General features: G+C 42.7%; 2 protein-coding genes across 6 annotated transcripts in view; one reads left to right on the top strand and one right to left on the bottom strand.

Moving 5' to 3' along the window:
• Window positions 1-13,159, bottom strand: part of LOC109463522 (ankycorbin-like) — a 39,362-nt gene extending 26,203 nt beyond the window's left edge. The window contains exons 1-19 of the mRNA XM_019760359.1: window positions 13,092-13,159; window positions 11,008-11,135; window positions 10,245-10,333; window positions 9,808-9,872; window positions 9,531-9,588; window positions 9,042-9,112; window positions 8,332-8,441; window positions 6,548-6,738; window positions 6,075-6,292; window positions 5,139-5,252; window positions 4,615-4,713; window positions 4,260-4,332; window positions 3,661-3,797; window positions 2,925-3,172; window positions 2,342-2,499; window positions 1,600-1,720; window positions 1,078-1,276; window positions 730-825; window positions 93-216 (exon numbers count right to left, since the gene is read on the bottom strand). Of these exons, the coding sequence (XP_019615918.1) occupies window positions 93-216; window positions 730-825; window positions 1,078-1,276; window positions 1,600-1,720; window positions 2,342-2,499; window positions 2,925-3,172; window positions 3,661-3,797; window positions 4,260-4,332; window positions 4,615-4,713; window positions 5,139-5,252; window positions 6,075-6,292; window positions 6,548-6,738; window positions 8,332-8,441; window positions 9,042-9,112; window positions 9,531-9,588; window positions 9,808-9,872; window positions 10,245-10,333; window positions 11,008-11,135; window positions 13,092-13,127 (2,335 nt within the window). The 5' untranslated portion in view covers window positions 13,128-13,159. The remainder of the gene's footprint in view (window positions 1-92; window positions 217-729; window positions 826-1,077; window positions 1,277-1,599; window positions 1,721-2,341; window positions 2,500-2,924; window positions 3,173-3,660; window positions 3,798-4,259; window positions 4,333-4,614; window positions 4,714-5,138; window positions 5,253-6,074; window positions 6,293-6,547; window positions 6,739-8,331; window positions 8,442-9,041; window positions 9,113-9,530; window positions 9,589-9,807; window positions 9,873-10,244; window positions 10,334-11,007; window positions 11,136-13,091) is intronic.
• Window positions 13,160-17,932: 4,773 nt separating this feature from the next.
• On the top strand, window positions 17,933-24,183 carry LOC109463516 (integumentary mucin C.1-like). Of its 5 annotated transcripts, XR_002139828.1 has the most exons (5): window positions 17,933-18,200; window positions 18,449-18,502; window positions 18,910-19,224; window positions 20,076-20,569; window positions 20,889-21,036. XR_002139828.1 is itself a non-coding variant. In XM_019760349.1 (4 exons), the coding sequence occupies exons 1-4, from the start codon at window positions 17,957-17,959 to the stop codon at window positions 23,937-23,939; spliced, it is 792 nt and encodes a 263-aa protein (XP_019615908.1). In that variant the 5' UTR covers window positions 17,933-17,956; the 3' UTR covers window positions 23,940-24,183. The 5 variants fall into 5 exon arrangements, 4 of the variants coding, with proteins under 4 accessions (XP_019615908.1, XP_019615909.1, XP_019615911.1 ...); XM_019760349.1 differs by lacking the exons at window positions 18,910-19,224; window positions 20,076-20,569; window positions 20,889-21,036 and adding exons at window positions 22,993-23,337; window positions 23,791-24,183; XM_019760350.1 differs by lacking the exon at window positions 20,889-21,036 and having other exon boundaries at window positions 20,076-20,591.
• The last annotated feature ends 113 nt before the right edge of the window (window positions 24,184-24,296 follow it).

The following is a 24,296-nucleotide window of genomic DNA, read 5'->3' as shown; positions in this document are numbered from 1 at the left end:
CATGTTTTGCATACTGCATGTCCTCTTGTGCATTTAGCCCATCTGGGCAAGAACATGCAATAATAATTCATATCATATCATATCATTCTTACATAGTTTTAGCTCCCTGTTCTCTCTCTCCTTCTCTCTGAGAAGTTCTTTGGTGATTTTGACCGTCTCGACGTGTTCTTCATTAAACTCCTGTAGCTGCGATAGCTTGCTGTTCAGGTCCTTCACCTGGAAAGCATGTGTGATTTCATAATAACTGCACAGCGCAAATCATTCACATTACACTATGAAGCAGGTACTTACATATTTTACTGTTCAAGAATCAAAGTCAAGTTAAAGTTCCTTCCTACACCTATACTATATACATTGTAGTACATAGGGTGGTGCCAATCTCCATTTTGGTAGCTCTTGGGCCACACATTTGTGCTATCAGTAGTGTTGCATTTACATACTCTTCCCCAAATGCTGAGTGTTGATCAAAGAAAGCAGTAAGCTACCAAAATACACTTAGTCTTATTTTCAAAGTTGTTGGTTGAAGTAGAGGACCTTAGATCACACCTTTTGAAGTGCCGACATCAGTGGAGAAAACCTACCTGCTGTGAATGTTTGTCAACATAATTACAAGCTCAGCAAAAAGGTACTTTACTTCAAGTTTACAACAGTACATACTGTACTGTAAAAGTTGAAGTAGACAATTTTGTAATAGACTTTTGGAAGAATAAGAGAGTAGAGGAGACCTACCTGTTGAGAATGTTTGTCAGCGAGAACTTTACTTGGAGAAACCTGGTCCTCTAACTTCCTGGTCAGGGAGGCGTTGTCATCTTCTAACTTCTGCACCTGTACAGCAGCAATAGAAAAAAAGAAAAATCAGTACTAAATATACATCACAATGTGTCATACATATGTACATGTATGCACATCCATACACTTCTAAAATGTTCAAATTTATGGTTTTCTCTTTAAGTTAGTATTTACATGAAAATTCAATGATTTTCCATCAACCGATTAGGGAGCACCTCTCCCCTCAAAATTTATGGGTAGACCCCTGGGCCGATACATGCACATTATATAACCACTGTAGGACCTCACCATTGCCTTAGCTTCCTGACACTGCCTCTCCGCCTCCTCCACCTTCTTATTGAGGAACTCGACTTCCGAGTCGTTGGCCTCCTTCAGTTCCTCAAACTCCTCAAGACTCACCATCAACGTCTTCAAGTCATCGACTTCCTCCTTAGGGACCGTCTCAGACCTCAGCTTCTCAAGGTCTGCTTTGGGGACCATCTCAGACCTGTATGTTGTATTGTATTTGGTATTAGTTCGTTTATTTGATTCGTACAAAATACATGCCTAAACTGCACAATTCAGCATCTTCTGCAATACGCACTTCTGAATTGTACTACTGGAATGATTTTAGCATTTTTCTGACACTTAGAATTTAAGAATATGCTTTATACCACTATACATGCATCTTTACATACATAATCCCATTATGATAGAAATATTAGGGTGCACTGGTGCATCCACAGAAAAAAAATTGGGTGCACAGCTGCAATTTTGGGTGCACTAAGGTTTTTGCACATGCATCGGGTATTTCCAGCCCTGCAGACTGACCTGAGCTTGTCCATCTCGTCTCGTGACACTGTTTCTGACTGGAGTCTCTCGTAATCTGCCCTCGGCACTGTCTCTGCTCTCAGCCTTTCGTACATTTCCAGCGGAACGGTTTCTGCATCATCTAAGATGAAGACGAACAGTAAGAAAGGTTCATTCCTGTATCGTGCAATATTGCTGTGGAACAATCTACCATATCATGTTAGACACTGAGTAACCTACTACAAAGTACTCAGGTTCAAAAAAGCTATCGCAAACAGTGTTACATGAGCATCAACCTCTAGTTTTTAAATTGTTAATATCAATTTGTGTGTTCATTGTTGATGTTTTAATGCATTTATGTCTTTTTAAATGTATCCACGGTACTTTCCATGTACGTGATTATGTAATTTTAATGTTTGATCCTTGGAAGATTAGCCCTGAAGGGCTAAAGGGCTTTGAAATAAATGAAATAAACTAGAGAAGTAGCAAATGCATAATGTTTACCTTTGGACATGGTCTGCTCTGTTAATTTTTACACAAACACATTCACATACATGTATTACTAGTATATGGTGAAGGAGCAGAGTAGACCATGAAATTGCAACATTATGTACATCAACTCAACACCAGTCACCATGGTGACAGACATCAACAAATCATGTCATTAGTCAGGTCAGAGGTCACTGTTTGGAGAAGAAGAAGAGGAAGAAACTTAGCAAAAACAAGATGTTTCCTTCGGTAAACATAATGAAATCCTCATCACCTTTCCCGCTCTGTGAGAGTGAGACCAGCTCTGCTTTTATCCTCTCAAACTCTGACTTAGAGACCGTTTCAGCTCGGAGTTTCTCGTACTCTGCAATGGAAACAGTTTCCTCCCTCAGTCTGTCAAGTTCTTCCCGAGGAACTGTGTCCGTTTTCAGCCTGCAGTGGTACAGTGGACATTCTTTTTATTGTTATTTTCTTATTATTTTGTATATTATCAAGTCAGTGGTGAACACAAAAGCTCTGTAATTCACTTTTTGTTCACAGTAGCAAAAGTTCATGGTCTGAGAAAAATGGACATGTTCACGAAACTATATAAATTCACTGTGGCGACAGGTGCAGGAAAGAGAAAGTCCAGGAATTATTTGTTAACTGTAATGATAAGACTTAGTTCATGGTACATGTACAGAAGTGACAGTGAAAACAGTGAACATAACAGTACCGTGAAAAAATCAGGAATTACAGTACTGAACCCTGATCTTTTCAGTCGGCAAAGTTACAGGTTGCTTAATTTTTCTTAATATGCAATATTGAAAATGTCTCTGCAAAATACAGACTGCAGCTGGGTATTTTTTAACACTAACCTTTCATACTCCTCTCTTGGAATGGAATCTTCCTGCAGCTGTTTGTAGGTTGCCATGGAAACCGTGCTGGCCTTGAGGTCGTTGAACTCCGACAGGGAGACAGATTCGGACTTGAGTCTGTCGAAGTCAGCCCGAGACACGGAGTCGGCCTTCAGTCTCTCGTACTCGGACAGAGGCACGGACTCAGGAAACCCGTTTTCACCGGCAGCACCGGGGTCTGCAGCTGGGGACCGGCCGTCCTCAACATGCTGGAGGGGTACAGGTAGTATGAATCTTTCAACCTTCATTTGGCATGTATATCCAGGTCTTGAAATACCGGGTGCATGTGCACCTTTAAGTTAGTGCACCCAAATTTGGAGCTGTGCAAATCTAAAATAGACGAACCAACCTTAGAGTTTTTGACATACAGCAAATTCATTATGAAAATTAATAGTCCTAAACTTTTAACTAGTGTGATCCATCTCCAAAGTGCTGAGTAGACAGATCTAGCTGGAGATCAGGAATTAAAGCATCTGCATTGTACATCTTATTCCAAGCCTTCGAAAATAGGGAAGAACGGACATGAGTCTGAATAGCGAAAGTGGAAGTGATCTCGAACCAGTTTAGCTCAATGAACAGCTACTCTTCCACTGGTCATGACAGAGAAGTCCAGAACCGGTCCAGCAAACCGGTACACAGCATGAGTGGCCGTGACAACTTTCCTACCCGACCTGTACATTAGTACCTAAATCCTCACCTCGAGCTGTTCCTTGAGCCTGTCGTTCTCCAGCCGTAGTGAGACCACCTGACTTCTCAGCAAGGCCACCAGCTGCGGGTCCTCGCCTCCAGGGGCTGGCTTCTGCTTACCCTGACTCGTGCCTGTTTTCTCTGTCCCTGCAGGATCAAGATTGGGAATCAGATATGGAACAAAAACAAGAAATGGAAGATCTCAAACCTACATGTATGTAAATTAGTATTTTTGGGCTGTGAATCTCTTTTTTTTTTTTTTTTCTTTATTCATTGCAATTTCTTACTGATGCTGTGTATATTCCACTGTCACTTCCTCCTAACCTGCAGGGAGACCATTGTGACCACAGATTGCTGTCAGTCTGCGGTTACACCATCTCTCTCCTCACATCATGTGACTCTCTACTGTTAGTATCAAACTATGGACACGCAAGCAAACAAACAGATCAAAAACGAAGAAGTTCTTCGTGCATGAGGTAGTGAGGTGTGCATGTCACAAACAAATGTAAACTGTGGGTTTGCTTCCCATTGGAAAAGGTGATGCTTCAATTAGTTTTTTTTTAAGTCAAATTTGATGATTTTTTTTACTGGCTGCTGCGAATGACTCACCGGGAAGGTCAAACAGGTCATCATCATCGCTGTCTCCCCAGGAGTCGCTGTCTTTATCATCATCATCGTCTGGCTGGAGGGAGGACATTTTATGGTCAACTTCAACATTCAGCCACACAGTTCAGTATTAAAGGTATCTAATGCGATTTCAAAGCAGCAAAACTGGAAATATTCTGCATAAGGCAACCTTTGTGATATTGATACATGCATACTGCTTCACATTAGCACAGTTCAATAAGTATTTCATACTTTGGGTATTAAAAACTGCAGAAACAAGGCTTCCCATCTTGCAGTACCCTAGTTAACTGCTAGAGGGGGCTGCAGCACCATGGACTGAGCTGAACTGTGAACAGACCTGGTAGGTAGCGAGTTGTGCCTTCAGGAGTTTCACTTCATCTTCCAGCTCCATTCTCTTTTTCACCTCGTCTTCCAACTTTTCTTCTGTGTCAGAATTCTGGATCAGGAACAATGAAAAAACATGTACATTCTTTCTGATTATTATATCATTAATTGAATTCAACAAATTACCAAGTTGTCTTTCATTTGTCTAAATGTTGTCTTTCATTTGTGAATGAGTTTAAAAACTGAGGCAGACCGTACTGCACCTGCACAAAACCCCAACTTTTTTACCGTTTTGTTGAGTTTTTGGTTAACGTTGCATCAGAATTTCGCCTGTTGCAGACAATACCTTTTCCAACACAACATTTGGAAACTACAGACGGGATGTTAACCTTATGCACGAATACGACCTTATATGAGACGTTCTGCCGAAGTGCTGTGCACAAAGCATTACAGGTTTTGCGCAGGTGCAGTACGGTCTGCCAACATGCTGATACAAGTAGACTATCCAGAAGCTTGTCTGACCACGGTTCCCAGTACCTGTTGTTTGTCCATCTCGTCCTGCAGCCTGTGCAGCATGTCTGTTGCCTCCTGCTGGGCGGATCTCAGTTTGTTCACCTCCTCATTCAACATCTCATTTTCCTCTTCCAACTCCTGTAAGGAAAATGGACAGCTTCAGTCAGGAGCCAAGTCATTACAACATCTCATTCTCTTCTTCCAACTTCTGTAAGGAGAACAGGCATCTCACGTCAGGAGCCAAGTCATTACAACATCTCATTCTCTTCTTCCAACTCCTGTAAGGAGAACAGGCAGCTTAAGTTAGGAACCAAGACATTACACGGACAACCAGTATCTTACGTCAGGGGTCAAGACATTACAAGGAGTTACATTCAAATTCATGTTCCTGATTTAGTGAGGAGAGATACTGACCTGTAACCCAACCTTAGTTCAGTGCATTGTTCTAGCTAGCCTGCATTTTTTTCTGTCATCTCAATTGGACTTACATATCATACATTGTACATGTATCAGCCTAGCTGCCTGTAAGTCAGTGTATTGTACTGTTCGCATTTGAAATAAACAGTTTTTTTATGTAACATCATGATGGCGCAAAGGCCCTCTGAAACACCACTCCCTGCATTTTGAGGGGCAAATTTTGACTGGGCATTAATGATGGAAAGATGGATACTGCCTAGAACACTGGCTAGAAGTGGTTGCTTGACCTGCCACTGAGCAAATTTGTAAAAAAGAAAGAAACATTATCTACACCTCGTGTCTTAACTTAAAACTTTTGGTCCAACACAAAAAATTCTCTCACCAAGAGCTTTCGACTCTGGTCTTCCTCAGTAGACTGACCCAGTGAGGCTTGTCACGTCCCAGTGACCCAGTGTTGACGTCACACTTCAAAGAAGGCATGTGACAAGCTTCACTGGGTCATTTACCTGGAGCGGCCCCTGTAATGTTAGTTGAACCTCTTACCTGTAAGAGAGAGTCCCGACTGCCCCTGTCCGCCACAGCTGTAGCAGAGTTGGTTACGGTGTGTTGTGATGACTGACCACTGTCCACTGACACTACCTCCTGTCTGCCTGGTGATGTGGAAGACCGTCTGGGGCTGGCGGGTCGAGACTCATCGGAGGCATCAAAGGCAGCGACATAGTCCACTTCTCCTGGGTTCACGGGGCTTTCTTCCTCTCCATCTGCAAATATACAGTATACTGCACATTAACAACAGCATATGGTCATGTAACTACAGTCAAACCTGTACTAGTCCACTTCTACTGGGTGTGCTAGGCTCTCTTCCTCATTTTCCGTATGTAGAAAAATTTCAGGAAAAATTCTAACCAACGGGACATTAAAAAAATCTCCTGTACAGAGATGAGTTTGCTGTGACCTACCAACTTGGCATAGTCTGTCACGATCTTACAAATACAGGACTGGTGTGTGTTACTCACCATCAATGTCCCATGTAGCAGTGGAAGGTGCCATCTCCAGTACAGACAGCAGTTCGTTGTGCCCGGCTGATTTAGCGTAGTCCGTCGCCGTCTGCCCGAGCACGTCCTGCAGGTCCACCTTCGCGCCCTTCCTCACCAGAAGCTCCACAACCTCCGTGTTTCCTCGCTCACACGCCTGCATCAACGCAGTACTGAGAACAAAAAACAGTCACATTCTTAGAAAAGTTTATTGCAAATTCATGCCCGGAGGCTAATTGCACATTACAAACCATAAAAGAACAATGAAAAAGAGTATAAAATGACTAAAGTCTACATGATAAAAGGTATCTGTCTAGAACTATAACTATGTCTAAAACTATGTCTGAAGGGTTTGACTTCTCTTCTGTAAGCCATGGAAGACGTAATGTCCCATCTTTTCCAAAATTTGTGGGTTTTGGGAAGTTAAAAGAAGAATAGTTTTTTCTTTGTTTGTATAAGATTAGAGAAATTGGGATAAATTGTAGAAGTTTGAATTTATTATGATTTAAACCTGTACAAGTCAAAACAAGTACAGAAGAAAACAGTCACATTTAGAGAGTTAGACCTGTACAAGGACCACCCACATCAATGCAGTAGGAAACAAAATGTGTCAAATTAACTTAGCAGCCATTTTCTTAGAGAGGAAGATTGCAGCAGTACTCAAACTGAGCCGGTTCACAGTTTGAACTGTGTATGAGCAGTGCGATGCAGTGTTGATTATATCATTGTTACCTTGCGCACATGCCTGGTTCAAGGCAGTACTTGGACAAACACAGAGTACTAAATGACTAGGTTATTTAATGTGGGAAGCCCGCTAACACGTCATCTCAAAAGTTATGTGCATGTAGAGCAACTCAGTACGAACACTGAAAAAAGTTATTGAATTCACAGTATATCACAGAAAGCATGATCACAACACAGATGCATAACTCAGATGCCCAACACTGAAAAAAAAAGGTGCATCACTGCATGTGAGAACAGAAAACATACCAGTTAGCGGTAACATAATGTGAATTTACAGACATCACCACCACAACACAGACGACAGCAGCACAGCCACATACCTCCTCATATGTAATCCAAATAGCAGTCTCAGGGAGAGAGCAACAACAGGGCAATCAGAGATGGCAGACTTCACCCCTTACCCATACTACATGTATTCTATGTTCTATATGAGGTGAAAGACAGGCAAACAAAATGGAGGCTTGCTAACTTAGGTTAAGCTTTTTTCTAGTCTGTGTTTTACTCAGCATGGAACATGGGGAAACCCATTTTATGTTCACTAGATTCCACCAGACTATTTTGGCTGAAAAATAAAGAGTAGAAACAAATGAGTGCTATGCCTGAATGAGTTAGGGTTAGGATCAGGCAAGGTTCTGGATAGTCTCCGCGTATCCATGCAAGAATGTAGATTTTCCCAGGACACTGTTCTGGATATGAGTGGACAATCCAGACCTGTGCCTGAGCATGATTCTGGATAAAGCATGGTTCTGAATATTCATGGACTATCCAAAACCGAACCTGAGCACAGTTCTGGATAAAGCATGGTTCTGGATATTATCATGAAAGTTCATCTGTGTTGGTAGTAATCATAGTAAAAGGTTAGAACTTTATTCCACGTTGTGAAGTGATTGGTCATTAATTATCCTGATGAAGGCGACAGTGGTCGCTGAAAATTTGATCTCTGTACAATTGTGTGTTGGAATAAAGTTCAACCTTTTACTAAGGTTCTGGATATTGTTGGTTGTATCTATGTGCCTGCTCACCTGTTAGTGACCCCGTCCTGTGCATTCATGTCGGCTCCCTGGTCCACCAGTAGCTTCACCATGTTCACATGGCCTGCACTGGCAGCATGCATCATGGGGGTCTTCCCTTCCTGCAATCAATCAATCAATCAATCAATCAATCAATCAATCAATCAATCAATCAATCAATCAATCAATAAATAAATAAATAAATAAATCAATCAATCAATCAATCAATCAATCAATCAATCAATCAACCAATCAACCAATCAATCAATCACATGATCCACCAGTAGCTTCACCATGTTCACATGGCCTGCACTGGCCGCGTGCATCATGGGGGTCTTCCCTTCCTGCAATCAATCAATCAATCAATCAATCAACCAATCAATCAATCACATGATCCACCAGTAACTTCACCATGTTCACATGGCCTGCACTGGCCGCGTGCATCATAGGAGTTTTTCCTTCCTATGGTGGATTTTATAAACCAGGAAATTTTAACCGAACAAGATCCAGATTTGATATTCAATAGAGAATACAAATAAATGGACAAACATTTTCATTTGTAACCATTAATACTGTTAGGCAACTTTTATGTACAACGTCACTTTGTAAATGTTAGTTTTTCACTGAATTTCCTTTCTTTCTCCATTGTACATTGTTTTCTTTTGAATGGCCCCTGCTTGAGAGAAGATGCAGTAGATGATGATGTGAATTATAGGACCGACCTTATCCTGAGCGTTGATGGAAGCCTGGTACTGTAGCAGCACAAGGGCTGCTGAGATGTGGCCTCCTGCAGCTGGAAATACAGACAAAAAACTACAAGTTACACAATCATTATTGAACAATACAATCAGAGATGGCAAGACTTCACCCTTTCACATACATGTAGGTCTGAAACACAACCACATACATGCACACACACGTACACATGTACACACACATGGACACACACACACACACACACACACACATGCACACACACTTGCAGCTGGAAATAAAATACACTACATTTATTCTTCAATATGGAACAAAGCAGTCAGACAGACAGAAATGGCAGACTTCACCTTTCCACAATGTCATAGGTCTGAAACACACAAATGTGTGCACATGCATATTACACACACACACACACACACACACACTCTCTCTCTCTCTCTGTCTTTCTCTATCTCACACACACAAACACTACAGTTCTGTTGTTTTTATAAACTTACCTGCATGGTGCAGAGGGCTCATCCCATCTGTGTCTTCACTGGACACAGGAAGCTTGTTCTGTGAAATGGTATAATTGAAATCACCAGAAAGTTATCAACATATAAACTGGACAGTGAGTGAGTGAGTGAAACATCTTTGTCTTGGATGCAGCCAAAAAAGAACGTGTATTAAACAATTCTACATATAATTATTCAGCTTGAAGTTATCCTTTCACCTCATGCTTGCAGAAACGCATGATTGTAAAGTTCCACACTGAGGACTGAACATCTGACATACCTGCAATAACCGTTCTACACACTCAGCGCTGCCCCCTCTGGCCGCAGAGTGAAGTGCAGTTCTCCCTGTAAGAAAAAATATACATTGTATATCAGTCTGGCTGGTTTACATATCTGTATTTGTATCCGTATAGCCGGTATAACCGCCCTTCGGCGTGACACACCTGCTTAATAGATAGATAGTGATTTATTGGTAGAAAAAAACACAGCGCAAAAGGAATTGACTGAGATTTTTTATAATAATGGCAAAGCAATTCACTCCTCTACGGTTACTAAGCCATTTGGCTCCAAATTTGTGGTTACAGGGTTAGGCAGCTGGGACAAGGTTGAATTCACATTCTAACAGATTAAGACAAATTTTATTAAATTGAGTCACACTGATTAAAAAGATTCCACCCTAATTCTTTGAAAGATTGAATTCTGACTAAAATGACTGACCGGCCGTGTCGGTCACCATGAGATCTATCCCATGAGCCACCATGATGTCCAGGCACTCCAGCTGACCTTTGGACGCAGCAAGGTGGAACCTGGGAAGGTCAAACACAAATGGGTCAGACTCAGACTCAGACTACTGACACTGCGATTGGGCCAAATATGCTAAAGCAAAATACACATGGTTTCTCTTCACATGTTCTAGCGCAACAAACTAGCCTGGGTACCACGCTAAAAAAAATCACATTTTTAGCGTTGCGGAGCGAAAATCCGGATGGTACCCAGGCTAATTAATCCCCTCCAACCCCAACTCAGATGAGAGCGGCGAAGAAGATGATGATGATGATGCCACTTGCTACATAAATGTAACCCAACACCACAGGGTGTCTGCTACAGCAGCAGTTACCATGGTGACAGCCATCTGGTCAAGACCATTGTCCTTGTGTAACTTTGTTTCTTCTTCTTTCCCTTCTTCTATTCCAGTGCAAGAACAATGTTTCTTTCTGCAAAGCTTTAGACTGTAGTGAAAAATCTAACATTGGATAATATTACTATAAATTGTACTATACTATACTCACGCTGACATCCCCTCTGGTCCCATTTTGCAAGGAGAAGCTTTCCCTCAGCAACAACCTTCTCTTCATCTCCCTGTTCTGCTGCTACTACTACTACTACTACTACTACTACTACTACTACTACTACTACTACTACTACTACTACTACTACTAACAGTAACTATATATATGTAGCTACTACATGTAATACTCACGCTGATGTCCCTTCCGGTCCCATTTTGCCAGGTGAAGCTTTCTTCCCGAGTTCAGCAACAACCTTCTCTTCATCTCCCTGCTCCACTGCCTGCCACAAACGCTCGTCATGTTTACCCCACTCCTGGGTCTGTACACAAACAAACAAATAAACAAACAAACAAACAAACAAGTCAGCCTGTTCCACTGCCTGCCACAAACGCTCGTCATGTTTACCCCACTCCTGGGTCTGTACACAAACAAACAAACAAACAAGCAAACAAACAAGTCAGCCTGTTCCACTGCCTGCCACAAACACTTGTCATGTTTACCCCACTCTTGGGTCTGTACTTAAACAAACAAATAAACAAACAAACAAACAAGTCAGCCTGTTCCACTGCCTGCCACAAACGCTCGTCATGTTTACCCCACTCCTGGGTCTGTACACAAACAAACAAACAAACAAACAAACAAACAAACAAACAAGTCAGCCTGTTCCACTGCCTGCCACAAACACTCAATGTCATATTTACCCCACTCTTGGGTCTGTACACAAACAAACAAACAAACAAACAAGCAAACAAACAAGTCAGCCTGTTCCTCTGCCTGCCACAAACACTTGTCATGTTTACCCCACTCCTGGGTCTGTACACAAACAAACAAACAAACAAGCAAACAAACAAGTCAGCCTGTTCCACTGCCTGCCACAAATGCTTGTTATGTTTACCCCACTCCTGGGTCTGTACACAAACAAACAAACAAGTCAGCAGAATTTTATAGCAGATGAATGCTTATGAATATCAACATAGGTTTTGTTTTCAGCTTGCCCCTATATACACTATATGGTACAATGTGATAGTGTTGTACCTGGCCAGTAGTTAAGTAGTTTTTAATGAGTGTTTGATTTGAAATTCTTTAGTGAAACTTGCTGCTCTGGTAGTTTATTAATTGGCACTTCTACAGGGCACCTCAGGTAATAAAATATTACAGAAGTCAATCTACATGTGCTCTTCAGTCATATGCAGCTCTTTAATTTCCTTCTATGAAGATTGAGTTACCTGCTGTCACATTTACCACCTTCAATAATTCATCTCAGGCGTTATCAAATGCCTTGAAGGGAAAACTGTCCTTGCATGTGGACAATCTGTTCCGTGAATCTAGGCCAACTCATCCATTATGCAAAAGCACTGCTCCCCTGTGGCTTCTGATCTGAGAGATGGGGTCTTACGCTGGATGCGAAAACTGTAAATAATTTTTGTGGTGGACCTTTTTGATGGAGCTTTCAATGCCAATGAACGTCTAACTTAACTTGGAGAAAATCTATTACCCTACCAGGGCCTACATTTAATAATAGATTGACTGTGCTCAGTTACTAATACAGCGTACATTCAAATGATTCTTATACTTATAGTTATACATAAAAATCTCGTAATCTTAATATTCTTGGTCATATATGATTTATTAATGAAGCATGTCACATAGTGTCAGGAAGAAAAGGGTAACCCTAATTTAGAAGAGAAGATATTTCACATACGTTTCACATCAGACAGACAAAACAAACATACACATTTTACTGCTGATTACATAAAGATTACAAATTGGCAATTCGAAATATACTATAAAGTATTTTTCAAATTCAGTTTTTTTTTCTATCATGTGCTGATGTAAACAATAACCTGGGTTGTAACACTCCTGGCTAATCATTGGTTTACAGCAACTGCAAAGTTCTAGCTACATGTATATGCAGAAGTTCTACAGTTCAAGGGCCTTAGGCCAAATAACACAAGAAATATAAAGTTAAACTAGAGAAGTAACATTTGCAAAGCAAATACATAATGTTTACCTTCGGACATGGTCTGCCCTGTTAATTTTTACTCAAACATATTCACATACAATAATGTACTACAAGTATATGGTGACAGGAGAAGAGAAGACCATGAAATTGTAACACCAGTAACCATAGTGACAGACGTCAACAAATCAGGTCATTGGCCAGGTCAGAGTTTAGTGTTTGGAGAAGAAGAAGAGGAAGAGGAAACTGAGCAAAAACAATATGTTTTCCTTCGGTAAACATAATGACCCTTGCAGCTGTATACAATGTACATACCTCGCTCTTCCTGAACTTTGCTCTGAGACTCTTCATGTTGAGACTGGCACAGCTGGTTTTCCGTTAGTAAACACTCAGGTACATGTGCAGGTACACGTAGATGTAACTATAGCCTCCACCAGGCCTTCCTACGGGGGTACGGATCCTAGAATTCGGTAGGGAAAAAGGGAAATATCCGTGAATAGTTTCATCAGGTTGGTAAGACACTGAGTAAAGAGTCTCTTCTTACAAACCAGATCTTTTATTCAGCCGACGTTTCGGTGATCGTCTGTCACCTTCCTCAGTATATGTAAAGGAATGCATCAGTTCTATAGCAGCAACACCTGTGCTGCAATGCAGTGTGAACCAGTCAGAATTGCCCTGAGGAAGGTGACAGACGTTCACTGAACGTCGGCTGAATAAAAGATTTGGTTGTGTAAAAAGAGTCTCTTTGCTCAAAACTGGGGGAAATAGTTTTTCAGGAGAGTCAGTCCGCGAGAGGGTTAATGTCACCCTCAGTCTGAGCCAGTCAAACCACAAGGCGGCCAAACTCCCCAGGCAAATATTCTATATAGAGTGTAGTTAGTCTGGTAGAGACTAAACTTACTTAGCACGTCGGCAGAACGTACTGCGCCTGCGCAGAACCCCGTATTTTCGCGTTTTTCGTTGGGTTTTTGGTCAACGTTGCATCAGAATATTGCCTGTTGGAGAGGATATTCTTTCCGACATAACATTTGGAAACTACTGTCGAAATGCTAACCTTATATGAGCGAATACAACCTTATATGAGACATTCTGCCGAACTGCTATGCACAATACATTACGGGTTTCGCGCAGGTGCAGTATGTTCTGCCGACGTGCTGACTTACTACAGGTAGTAAACCTACACTGTCTAAGTATCTACAGTCTGCCTGAGGGTACAACTGTACATACAGGGGCTTCCCGCTGGCTGCCTAGGCAACCGGTCTGTTTACCTGCAAGACAGACAAGATCTTTCACTGACATTGGAAATGTCAAATGTTAGTTACATCCCCACTACCGAAGTGAGGCTAACAGGTCTGTAGTTTCCAGTAATGTCTCTCCTCCTTTTCTTGTTTATGGGTGTTACGTGGGCTTGTTTCCATGCTTGAGGTAGCATGTAGTCAACTCAAAAACAGTGAATAAGTTTAACTTTAAGACAAACTTAGACGAACACTGGGAGAGCATATTAAGTATAACACTTGAGTAAAGTTTGAGACCGGGATTACCACAGGATTACCTCATCATCCCGAAGACGGTATGAAGATATCTTAGGTATAGAATCTGATACTCACTGGCAGGCATGTACAGACAATGTTCACGGTGAGTTTGATGACACGTGAGTCTGTTTACTTGCTAATACAGTTGTACTGTACATATAAGCTTACTACTTTCTCTGAATAATAATTACATGCAACATGACAAACAAAATCTTTCAAAGTTTCACTGAAGTTAGAAATGTCATCTAACAATAACATAATACTACATAGATACACAGGCATGTAACTACAGACAATGTTCACAGGGAGTTTAGATGAGTTATGAGTTTGTTTCAGAAGCTTGTTGAAAATTCAGCAGCAAATAAATTTACTCTTTCACTGAACATTGCTCTCACTTTTTTCTTCTCAAGTTTTTCTTATAATTTAAGGCTTCTTGAATTTTTGATCGATCAAACCTGTTTTTCACCCAGATCATTTTATCTGGAGACAACAGACAGCAAGTGTCAACAAGTATTCGACATTGTATTGACCCATAAAATATATCAATAAAAAAACGTTACTAATTGACTCAAAATTATTAAACTTCACGACAACTAGACCATACTTTTATCACATGTAGGTTTATCCTGAACTAGGCATCGACCTTTGGAAATCTTGTAGTGCAAGCTAGCCTGGAATTTATAAATCTCAAAATAACAAAGTGTCAACAAGACATTGTATTGACCCATATATCAAAGAAAAAACGCCATTAATTGACTCAAAATTCTTTAAACTTTACTCAAGAAGACCATGTAGGGTTATCCTGAACTAGGCATAGATCTTTTGAAACCTTGTAGTACAAGACACGCCGGAATATTAAAACTTAAAGTTCAGTTCTAGCTTTGTTTTTATTTCACAGTGTCTAGTACTTCCGCAAAACCACCAACGATCGAAATGCTTATACAGTTCACAAACTTTACTCAAGACAAAACAAGTTCCAGGAACAAGTGTACACCATCAAAAATAAACAGGCCCTGTAATATAAGACCAAAGAAAAATTGTGTAAACCCTAAATATTCAAACTAAAAGAAAAAGTGCACCCATGTTGTTGTTGTCGTCTGTCCCCACGCTAACACCACCACCAACGATTGAAAGCGTACTCACACACAGAAAAAAAAACGACCACTTTACACCATTAATTCCCCACCTGGATGTTTCAAACTTGACCCACCTTGTTCTCAGGGTGTCATAGTTCTCCCGGTCGGTTGTAGAGGGTGAAGAAGCCGACCTTGTGCGCAAAGACAACTCCTGACCCTTACCGAACGCCTCCTGTTGCTGTGTTCCAAGTTTGGGCCGCCGCCATTTGTAAAAAGTGTCCCGCCCGGTGCATGACGGGAAGGGAGTCTCAGGGGACGGCTCACCTGTTTCCCAAAACACCTGTCGGCGCCTTTCATCTTCAGGAGATCTTTGTTGGTGGGACTTCGGCGCACTGATAGGTCAACTTTGTGTATTTATATCAATTAACGATAGACAAGATATGTAAGAACATTTCAAAGCAGGACACGTTTAAACACTTGATGTCATGCAAGAACGAATTACATTTCTCCTGCAAGCCTCTAGTTTCACCGACGAAAGGTAGTGGGTGCTACTTGAAACGTCTGGCCGTTTGCAAAATCATATCCAGTTGCTTGAGCGACTGTTTTTGGAGTATTTCGGATTGTACGTGCAACCTTCAGTCTACAGTGACTAGTCTACGCTCCACACTGACGATGCTGCCCGCCATTTTCTCAGTCTCCCTCCTGTTTCTGATAACCAGCGCTGCTGCCAGCCCTCCCCCAGTTCCTGAGCCGAAAACCATTCCAACTCTGCAGACGGTGACGTATACCACTGAGCCCTCGACGACGACCCAGTACCATCTTCATGACCACCCCCACCACCCTACCACCCATGTGCTGTAATATATGCGGCTGTTCCATCACATACTGCTTCGACCCGCCGTGCGTGGACAAGGCGGAGTACAACTCCTTCCCCTGCGGACAATGTCCTACAAGTATTACAGCAAACACGTCTTTAGCTATGCTGTCTGTCTGTCCGATGGCAGGTCATTCGGCTCGGAGCCAAGAGGTCCCGAGTTCGAATCCTGCCAAGTCAGAGACCGTGTATGTGCCCCTGGGAAAAGGCAATTTACACGACTTTCGATTAATTCCTCACTTGCTCAGGTGAAAATGAGTATGCCAGAATGATCATTATCGATCGTGGGCATTGAATTTTTGAAAGTAAAAAAGATGACATGGGTACCGGTAGAATTCCATTAATTTACGTCAGTTCATGAGTTGTATTGGTTTTAAGGTTTCTGTTATTTGATTATTTGTACGTTGTGTTCATCAGTGTGTGTGGTAAATATGTGCAAATTATTCACTATTACATAGTTGGCCAATTTGTTACGCAACTAAGTCAATATGCCATTATCCCTCTTCTTCAGTCTGGTGAAGACTGGCTTAGAACTCTTACACAACTGAGTCAATATACCATTACATGTATCTTACTTCTTCACAGGCCCGAACTGTTACGCCTGGGACGGTTCCATTATCCCCGCGGGGGAGCCAGTTGCAGTGGACGGTGCCATGTGTGAGTGCAGGTGGAAGACGTGGGGGGACAGGTTCTCCCCGTACGCAACCTGCAGATGGGGCGTCCTCTCGGGCTAACAGTTTAACTACTGTGGCACCCCGGCCGGATGCCTTAAAATTGGCAAGGCAGTATCAAACTATTAGGACAGTATTTTTGAACCCGTATCCTACACTGTAAAAGACCCTGATGATGATGAGAAACATTAACTCATAAGTCGAGGTTAACATCATTTGACAAAGGTATGATATCATGGGACTCTTAAAAACAAGTAATGTTGTGATAAACTTATGTAATGATTAAAACTGGAGAAATCGTAGACTATCAGTTGATAGTATATTTTCAAACAATAGGAGTTTAGACCCACGCTTCAACTAGGTCTCTTATGAATCCACGCGCACTTTTTTCAACTGTCTTGTGAAATACCTTTATTTTTCCTTGTAAAAGTTGTTGCAAGAACATAAGTGGTGCCTAACTTGAGCTCGCAATCACTTTGTCTGTGTTCTTTTATTTGTATTCATTACTGTTTTTCTGAATAAAGAAAACATGCAGTAGAACTGCAGACTCTTGATATTTTGTTAATCTAAAGTCCAACATTGCGCTATCCTGAACATGGAACAGGTGCAAGATTCTCACACTTTTGACATAAAGCCGAGTCAAGTTAATCTTATGTACACAGTGAGAGTTACATGTTGGAACATTGTCAGGATAAAAGAACAAATGACATCGAAATGACTTAAAACCACTCTATCACTACCCGCAATACCTTTTGCTTAGTAAGTAATATAAAAAAAGTAATATAAGATGTACAAAAATGGCTTGATACATGTATGTTGTCCATTCACGAGGGCATTTTTCACGTTCGAACGTTCCGCATTGATATAAAAGTGACATGAATATCTTACTTAGCTAGAACAGCCAAAGAGCTATGAAGCAATCAATAATATGTACACAAGGCACAGCGGAGGAACAAATAGTATTTCAGATTGTAATTGTACCTGCAACCTTCAGTCTACAGTGACTAGTCTACGATCCACACTGACGATGCTGCCCGCCATTTTCTCAGTCTCCCTCCTGTTCGTGATAACCAGCGCTGCTGCCGGCCCTCCCACCACCTCCGTCCCCTTCGTCTGGCCCACCAAAACCACCAGCCCGACTCTGCCCACCAAAACCACCAGCCCGACTCTGCCCTGTCGGGACTACCTCAGGTTCGTGTGTCCGCAGCTGAACTGTCCGGACGCCGTGCCTCACAACTACGCCAGATGTCTGTGCGGGTACTGTCCGAACGGTGCGGGTAACATATTATGCTGTTGACTCTTTTAAAAGCAATGTAACATCGAGAGTGCACTATAGTGACAGTTTGCCAACGTTTCTGTAATCCTCATTTACGATAAAGAAACACATCTCCGAGTTGAAGCTTGGACGGCGATTATTTGTTCAAACATGTGCAGAGACCAAACCATGTCCCGGCAACATGTTCTTATTGAATTTTTTTTTAAGTTTCTGTTGCCTATTCCGTGTTGTGATTGTTTGCAGGTCCGATGACCACCGTGCCGACAACCGTACAGACCCCAACTCAAGCCACGGCCGGTACGACAACATATACTTAATGTAACGTTTACCTGAAGTTATTGAGACAAACTTTTGAAGGAAAAGAAGGATTTTCAAGAATATTAAGTATATGTAGCCCTTTCCTTAGACCTTAGATCCTCCCGCAACCTTGTTGTATAGGTTGACCAGGTAGCGGACATTATTTTCTCCAAAGCTTGCACTACAATTATTTTGGCCTACTCTTTGCATGATGGCAACTAGCACTAGGAAAAATGCCTACAGATACAGACAGATCCTCTTCGGATTTTTTGGGCATACCCGGATTTTTGGATTCTTGGGGTTTCCCAAAGATTCTTGGGGAATCCCTAAGATTCCGAAATTGCGTTATATTTTGGCCTACTCTTCGCATGGCGACTGTGACGTCAGCTTCTCTGTACTTCCTCCAGCTCCTGCGCTGAAAACCATGCCAACTCTACGGACGACCGAGAGGACGACCACTGAGCCCTGGACTCCTCCGGAGACTACCACCTGGACTCCGGAGACTACCAGTAGTACCACCACACCGTTTTCTACCACCACATACTGTAACGATTGGTGCTGTTACTGGAAAGATCCGAGGTGCACCTATACCACCACCACCCCCCCTCTGCCATGTTTGCTCCGCCGCTTGAAGAACCTAAGCTATGACTGCCTCGACCCTCCGTGCGTGGACAAGGCGGAGTACAACTCCTTCGCCTGTTCATGCGGTACATGTCCTACAGGTAATATATCATAATTTCTATTACAACAAACACGTCTTTAGCTGTGCTCTGTATATGTCTGTACAGCAAAGCCCTGTGGCAAATCATTCACCATTACATCGTTGGCCAATTTCTAACTACTCGTAATTTTTGTATCCCAAAGAGTCTGGTGGAGACTACATGTAGCATAGAACACTAATAGCCTCCACCAGACTTCGGGAGGCGGCTGGAAAGAGTAGGAATTGGCCAAATAGAGAGAGATAACATACCAAGAGAGCTGGTCCGCTAGAGGGTACAGTTTGTACGCACCTGTACTGTACTTTCTAGCGGACCAACACCTCTGTCATATTATCTCTCTCTATTTGACCAATTTCTACTCTTTCCAGCCACCTCCAGAAGCCTGGTAGAGGCTATACTTACACAACTGAGTCAATATGCCATTTTATGTCCTACCTGGGCCGCGATTACGTTCGATACGGGTGTTCCGGCCCGTGTGATAACTAGCGGTACAGCCCGGGGGTTCCAAATGTTCCATAGAACGATTCGAACGCGTTTCGCCCTAACCGCGTGCAACGCTTTCGAAAATTCGAATGCAAACTTCGGACGTTGGAATTCATGTTGTTGCGTTTTTTGGGTTTAGGGACACCAAATTTCGCTCATTTCGCAATGAAAGGCGTGTTTTCGTAGGTGGGTATGACATAAATAAAATACAACACGGGGTATTCCGCATCACCCTCGGTCCCAGCCCTCCCGCGGATCGGATCTCCCTCCGGCCTTCGGCCGTCGGACGATCCGCCGCGCGGTCGGGCTGGTACCTCGGGCGATACGGAATACCCCGTGTTGTATTCTATATTTATCTTACTTCTTCACAGGCCCGAACTGTTACGCCTGGGACGGTTCCATTATCCCCGCGGGGGAGCCAGTTGCAGTGGACGGTGCCATGTGTGAGTGCAGGTGGAAGACGTGGGGGGACAGGTTCTCCCCGTACGCAACCTGCAGATGGGGCGTCCTCTCGGGCTGACAGTTTAACCACTGTGGCACCCCGGCCAGTCTTTCCTGAGTCCTAAAGCAGGGTGCCAAAGAATTCATACAATTTTACAGAATGCATGATAAAATGTGCACCTCATGTAGCTTGTTTTGTGGCTATATATAACTGAAATGAGGGCGAAAGTATGCCAAAAATGCCAGTAAATGTCAATATAGTTTTGCATTGCCGTCCTAAAATTGCATTGGATGCCTTAAAATTGGCAAGGCAGTATCAAACTGTTAGGACAGTATTTTCGAACCCGTATGCTACACAGTAAAAGACCCTGATGATGATGAGAAACATTAACTCATAAGTCGAGGTTAACATCATTTGACAAAGGTATGATATCATGGAACTCTTAAAAACAATTTAAAAATGCCATTCACACCTTAAGCTTGTAACCCCAAACAAGAGTCACGGGTACTCACCGCCACCCAGCTGGCGGACAGGGAGTGGCGCCCCTGCCCACTGAGGAGCTTGTAGTCTGTAGCCAACAGACTACAACAACATATATATACACATATACACAATACAAAATAAGAGCGACACCCCAAATCCAAACCAAAAACCCCTACCCCTCACCGTGCCAGAGCCCTCAACTTATTGAGGTTGTGCACGTACGGGAAAGAAGAAGAAAAAAAAAAATCATTTGACAAAGGTATGATATCATGGAACTCTTAAAAACAGGTAATGTTGTGATAAACTTATGTAATGATTAAAAGTTGAGAAATCGTGGACTATCAGTTGATAGTATGCTTTCAAACAATAGGAGTTTAGACCCACGCTTCAACTAGGTCTCATGAATCCACGCGCACTTTTTTCAACTGTCTTGTGAAATACCTTAATTTTTCATTGTAAAAGTTGTTGCGAGAATATAAGTTGTACCTAACTTGAGTTCGTAGTCATTTTGTCTGTGTCCTTCCATTTGTATTCATTACTGTTTTTCTGAATAAAAAAAAACAGTAGCAAACTCTAGATATTTCGTGCCTGTTGACCTACAGTTCAACATTGCGCTATCCTGAGCATGGAACAGGTGCGAGATTCTCACGCTTTTGATGCAAATTTAAAGCCAAGTCCCCCCTAAAGTGCCCCAACAGGGGCTATATGGGGGTGTAGCCGGGGCTTGTACAACATCCTAGAGCCCCGGCAAAGATGAAGATGAAGATGAAGTTAATCTTATGTACACAGAGAGATATACATGAATATGAAAGTTCTTTATTCACAACCACTTGTAACAAGAGCCGACGTTTCTATGACCGTCTGTCATCTTCATCAGGGCTATAAAGACTGGTTTACTGTACACGGAAGCTTAATGCACCAAGAACCAGTCATTGCAGCGCTGGTGAAGATGACAGGCGGCCATAGAAACGTTGGCTCTTGTTACAACTGGCTGTGAATAAAGAACTTTGCTATTTAATCATTCACCAACTCGAATAACATGTAGGAGTTGTCAGACGAAAAGAACAACAGCTATATTTCAAGCAAATGTTGAACGAAAAAATGACATAAAACTACGCATAACTATCCGCAATACTATTTACTTAGTTCTTTCACGCAAGAAAGTCTTACATAGGATACGAATGATTGACATGAACAGTTTACTTAGCTAGAACAGCCAAAGACAATAAAGCAATCAATAATATGTACACAAGGCACAGCGGAGGAACAAATAGTGTATAGATTATAATTGTACCTGCAACCTTCAGTCTACAGTGACTAGTCTACGATCCACACTGACGATGCTGCCCGCCATTTTCTCAGTCTCCCTCCTGTTTCTGATAACCAGCGCTGCTGCCGGCCCTCCCACCACCTTCGTCTGGCCCACCAAAACCACCAGCCCGACTCTGCCCACCAAAACCACCAGCCCGACTCTGCCCACCAAAACCACCAGCCCGACTCTGCCCACCAAAACCACCAGCCCGACTCTGCCCACCAAAACCACCAGCCCGTCTCTGCCCTGTCGGGACTATCTCAGGTTTACCTGCCCGCACCTGAACTGTCCGGACGCCGTGCCTCACAACTACGCCAGATGTCTGTGCGGGTACTGTCCTAACGGTGCGGGTAACATATTATGCTGTTGACTAATTTAAAAGCAATGTAACATTGAGAGTGCAGTAGGGACAGTTCGTTAACGTTTCTGTAATCCTCATTTACGATAAAGAAACACATCTCCGAGTTGAAGCTTGGACGGCGATTATTTGTTCAAACATGTGCAGAGACCAAACCATGTCCTGCAACATGTTCTTATTGAAACTTTTTTGAAAAGTCTCTGTTGCCTATTCCATGTTGTGACTGTTTGCAGGTCCGTTGACCACCGCGCCGACAACCGCACAGACCCCAACTCAAGCCACGGCCGGTATGACAACATATACTTAAAGAAACGTTTAGCTGAAGTTGTTGAGACAAAATTTTCACGGAAAAGAAGGATTTTCAAGAATATTAAGTACATGTAGCCCTTTCCTTAGATCCTCCCGCAACCCTGTTGCATAGGTTGACTCGGTAGCGGACATTATTTTCTCCAAAGGTTGCGGTTTAAGTAGGCACTACAATTATTTTGGCCTACTTTTTGCATGATGGCAACTAACACTGAAAAAAAAGTCTACAGATACAGACAGATCCTCTTCGGATTTTTCGGACATACCCGTATTTTCGGATTCTTGTGGTTTCACACAATTGAATCCCAAAGATTCCGAAATTGCGTTATATTTTGGCCTACTCTTCGCATGGCGACTGTGACGTCAGCTCTTCTGTACTTCCTCCAGCTCCTGCGCTGAAAAACATGCCAACTCTACGGACGACCGAGAGGACGACGACCGCTGCACCGGAGACTACCACCACGCCTTTTTATACCACCCCAAATTTCTGTTACCCCATGCCCAGTTGGTGCTGTTACCGAGGAGTCCCGAGGTGCACCTTTACCACCAGCACCACCCCACTGCCCACCCTCCTCACCACCACCACCATCCCCATGACCACCCCCACCCCCTTTACCACCCTCCCTCTGCCATGCTTGCTCCGCGGTTTGACGTATACCTGCAGGGACCCTCCGTGCGTGGACAAGACAGCGCACAACTCCTTCGCCTGTTCTTGTGGAACTTGCCCAACCGGTAATATATTATTCTATTACAACAATCGCGTCTTTAGCTACTTATAATGTAGTATGCTCTGTACATGTTTGTCAGATTTTTCGCAGCAAACCCCTGTAGCAAATTATTCACCATTATTTTTTTGGCAAATTTATTGCTAGTAGTAATTTTTGTATCCCAAAGAATCTGGTGGAGACTACATGTAGCTTAGAACACTTATAGCCTCTACCAGGTTTCGGGAGACGGCTGGAAAGAGTAGGAATTGGCCAAATAGAGAGATAGCATGCCGAGAGTTGGTCCGCTAGAAAGTACAATTTGCCGCACCCTTATTGTACTTTCCAGCGGACCAATTCCTCTATCATGTTATCTCTCTATTTGGCCAATTTCTACTCTTTCCAGCCGCCTCCCGAAGCCTGGTAGAGGTTATACACTTACACAACTGAGTCAATATGCCGTTATCTTACTTCTTCACAGGCCCGAACTGTTACGCCTGGGACGGTTCCATTATCCCCGCGGGGGAGCCAGTTGCAGTGGACGGTGCCATGTGTGAGTGCAGTTGGAAGAATTGGGGGGACAGGTTCTCCCCGTACGCAACCTGCAGATGGGGCGTCCTCTCGGGCTGACAGTTTAACCACCGTGGCACCCCGGCCAGTCCTAAAAGCAAGGGTACCAAAGAATTCGTACGAATTTAACGGAATTCATACGAAGTTTACGAAATACATACGAATCAAATTACGGAATACATACAATCCATACTAACTTGGTGATCCAGGCGCAGATCAGTAGTGGACCGTATTAATTCTTCGGCACCCCTGTAAGAGTGACATGGCAGTCTGCACACAGCAGAAAACGAGTTTCAATTTAAAATTAAACAAGCAAACAAGAAATGGTAGAAATATACCTCCGTGAAATATTTGTGAGTTATTGTGAATTTTTGTTTGATTCTTTCATTGAAGCTTCTCTCTGCATTTTCCCACTGA

Source organism: Branchiostoma belcheri, unplaced genomic scaffold (genome assembly GCF_001625305.1).
Source record: "Branchiostoma belcheri isolate BF01 breed outbred unplaced genomic scaffold, Haploidv18h27 scaffold127, whole genome shotgun sequence".
Taxonomy (NCBI): domain Eukaryota; kingdom Metazoa; phylum Chordata; class Leptocardii; order Amphioxiformes; family Branchiostomatidae; genus Branchiostoma; species Branchiostoma belcheri.
Note: the sequence above shows the minus strand (reverse complement) of the source record. Positions and strands in the feature narration are given on the sequence as shown.

What these genes read in the sequence shown, in the direction of transcription:
- LOC109463516 (XM_019760349.1), top strand. Translation starts at nt 17,957, where the DNA reads ATGCTGCCCGCCATTTTCTCAGTCTCCCTCCTGTTCGTGATAACCAGC. An exon ending in CCCAACTCAAGCCACGGCCG is followed by an intron (nt 18,503 to 22,992) that starts GTACGACAACAT and finishes TACTTCCTCCAG; the next exon opens with CTCCTGCGCTGAAAAACATG. An exon ending in TTGTGGAACTTGCCCAACCG is followed by an intron (nt 23,338 to 23,790) that starts GTAATATATTAT and finishes ACTTCTTCACAG; the next exon opens with GCCCGAACTGTTACGCCTGG.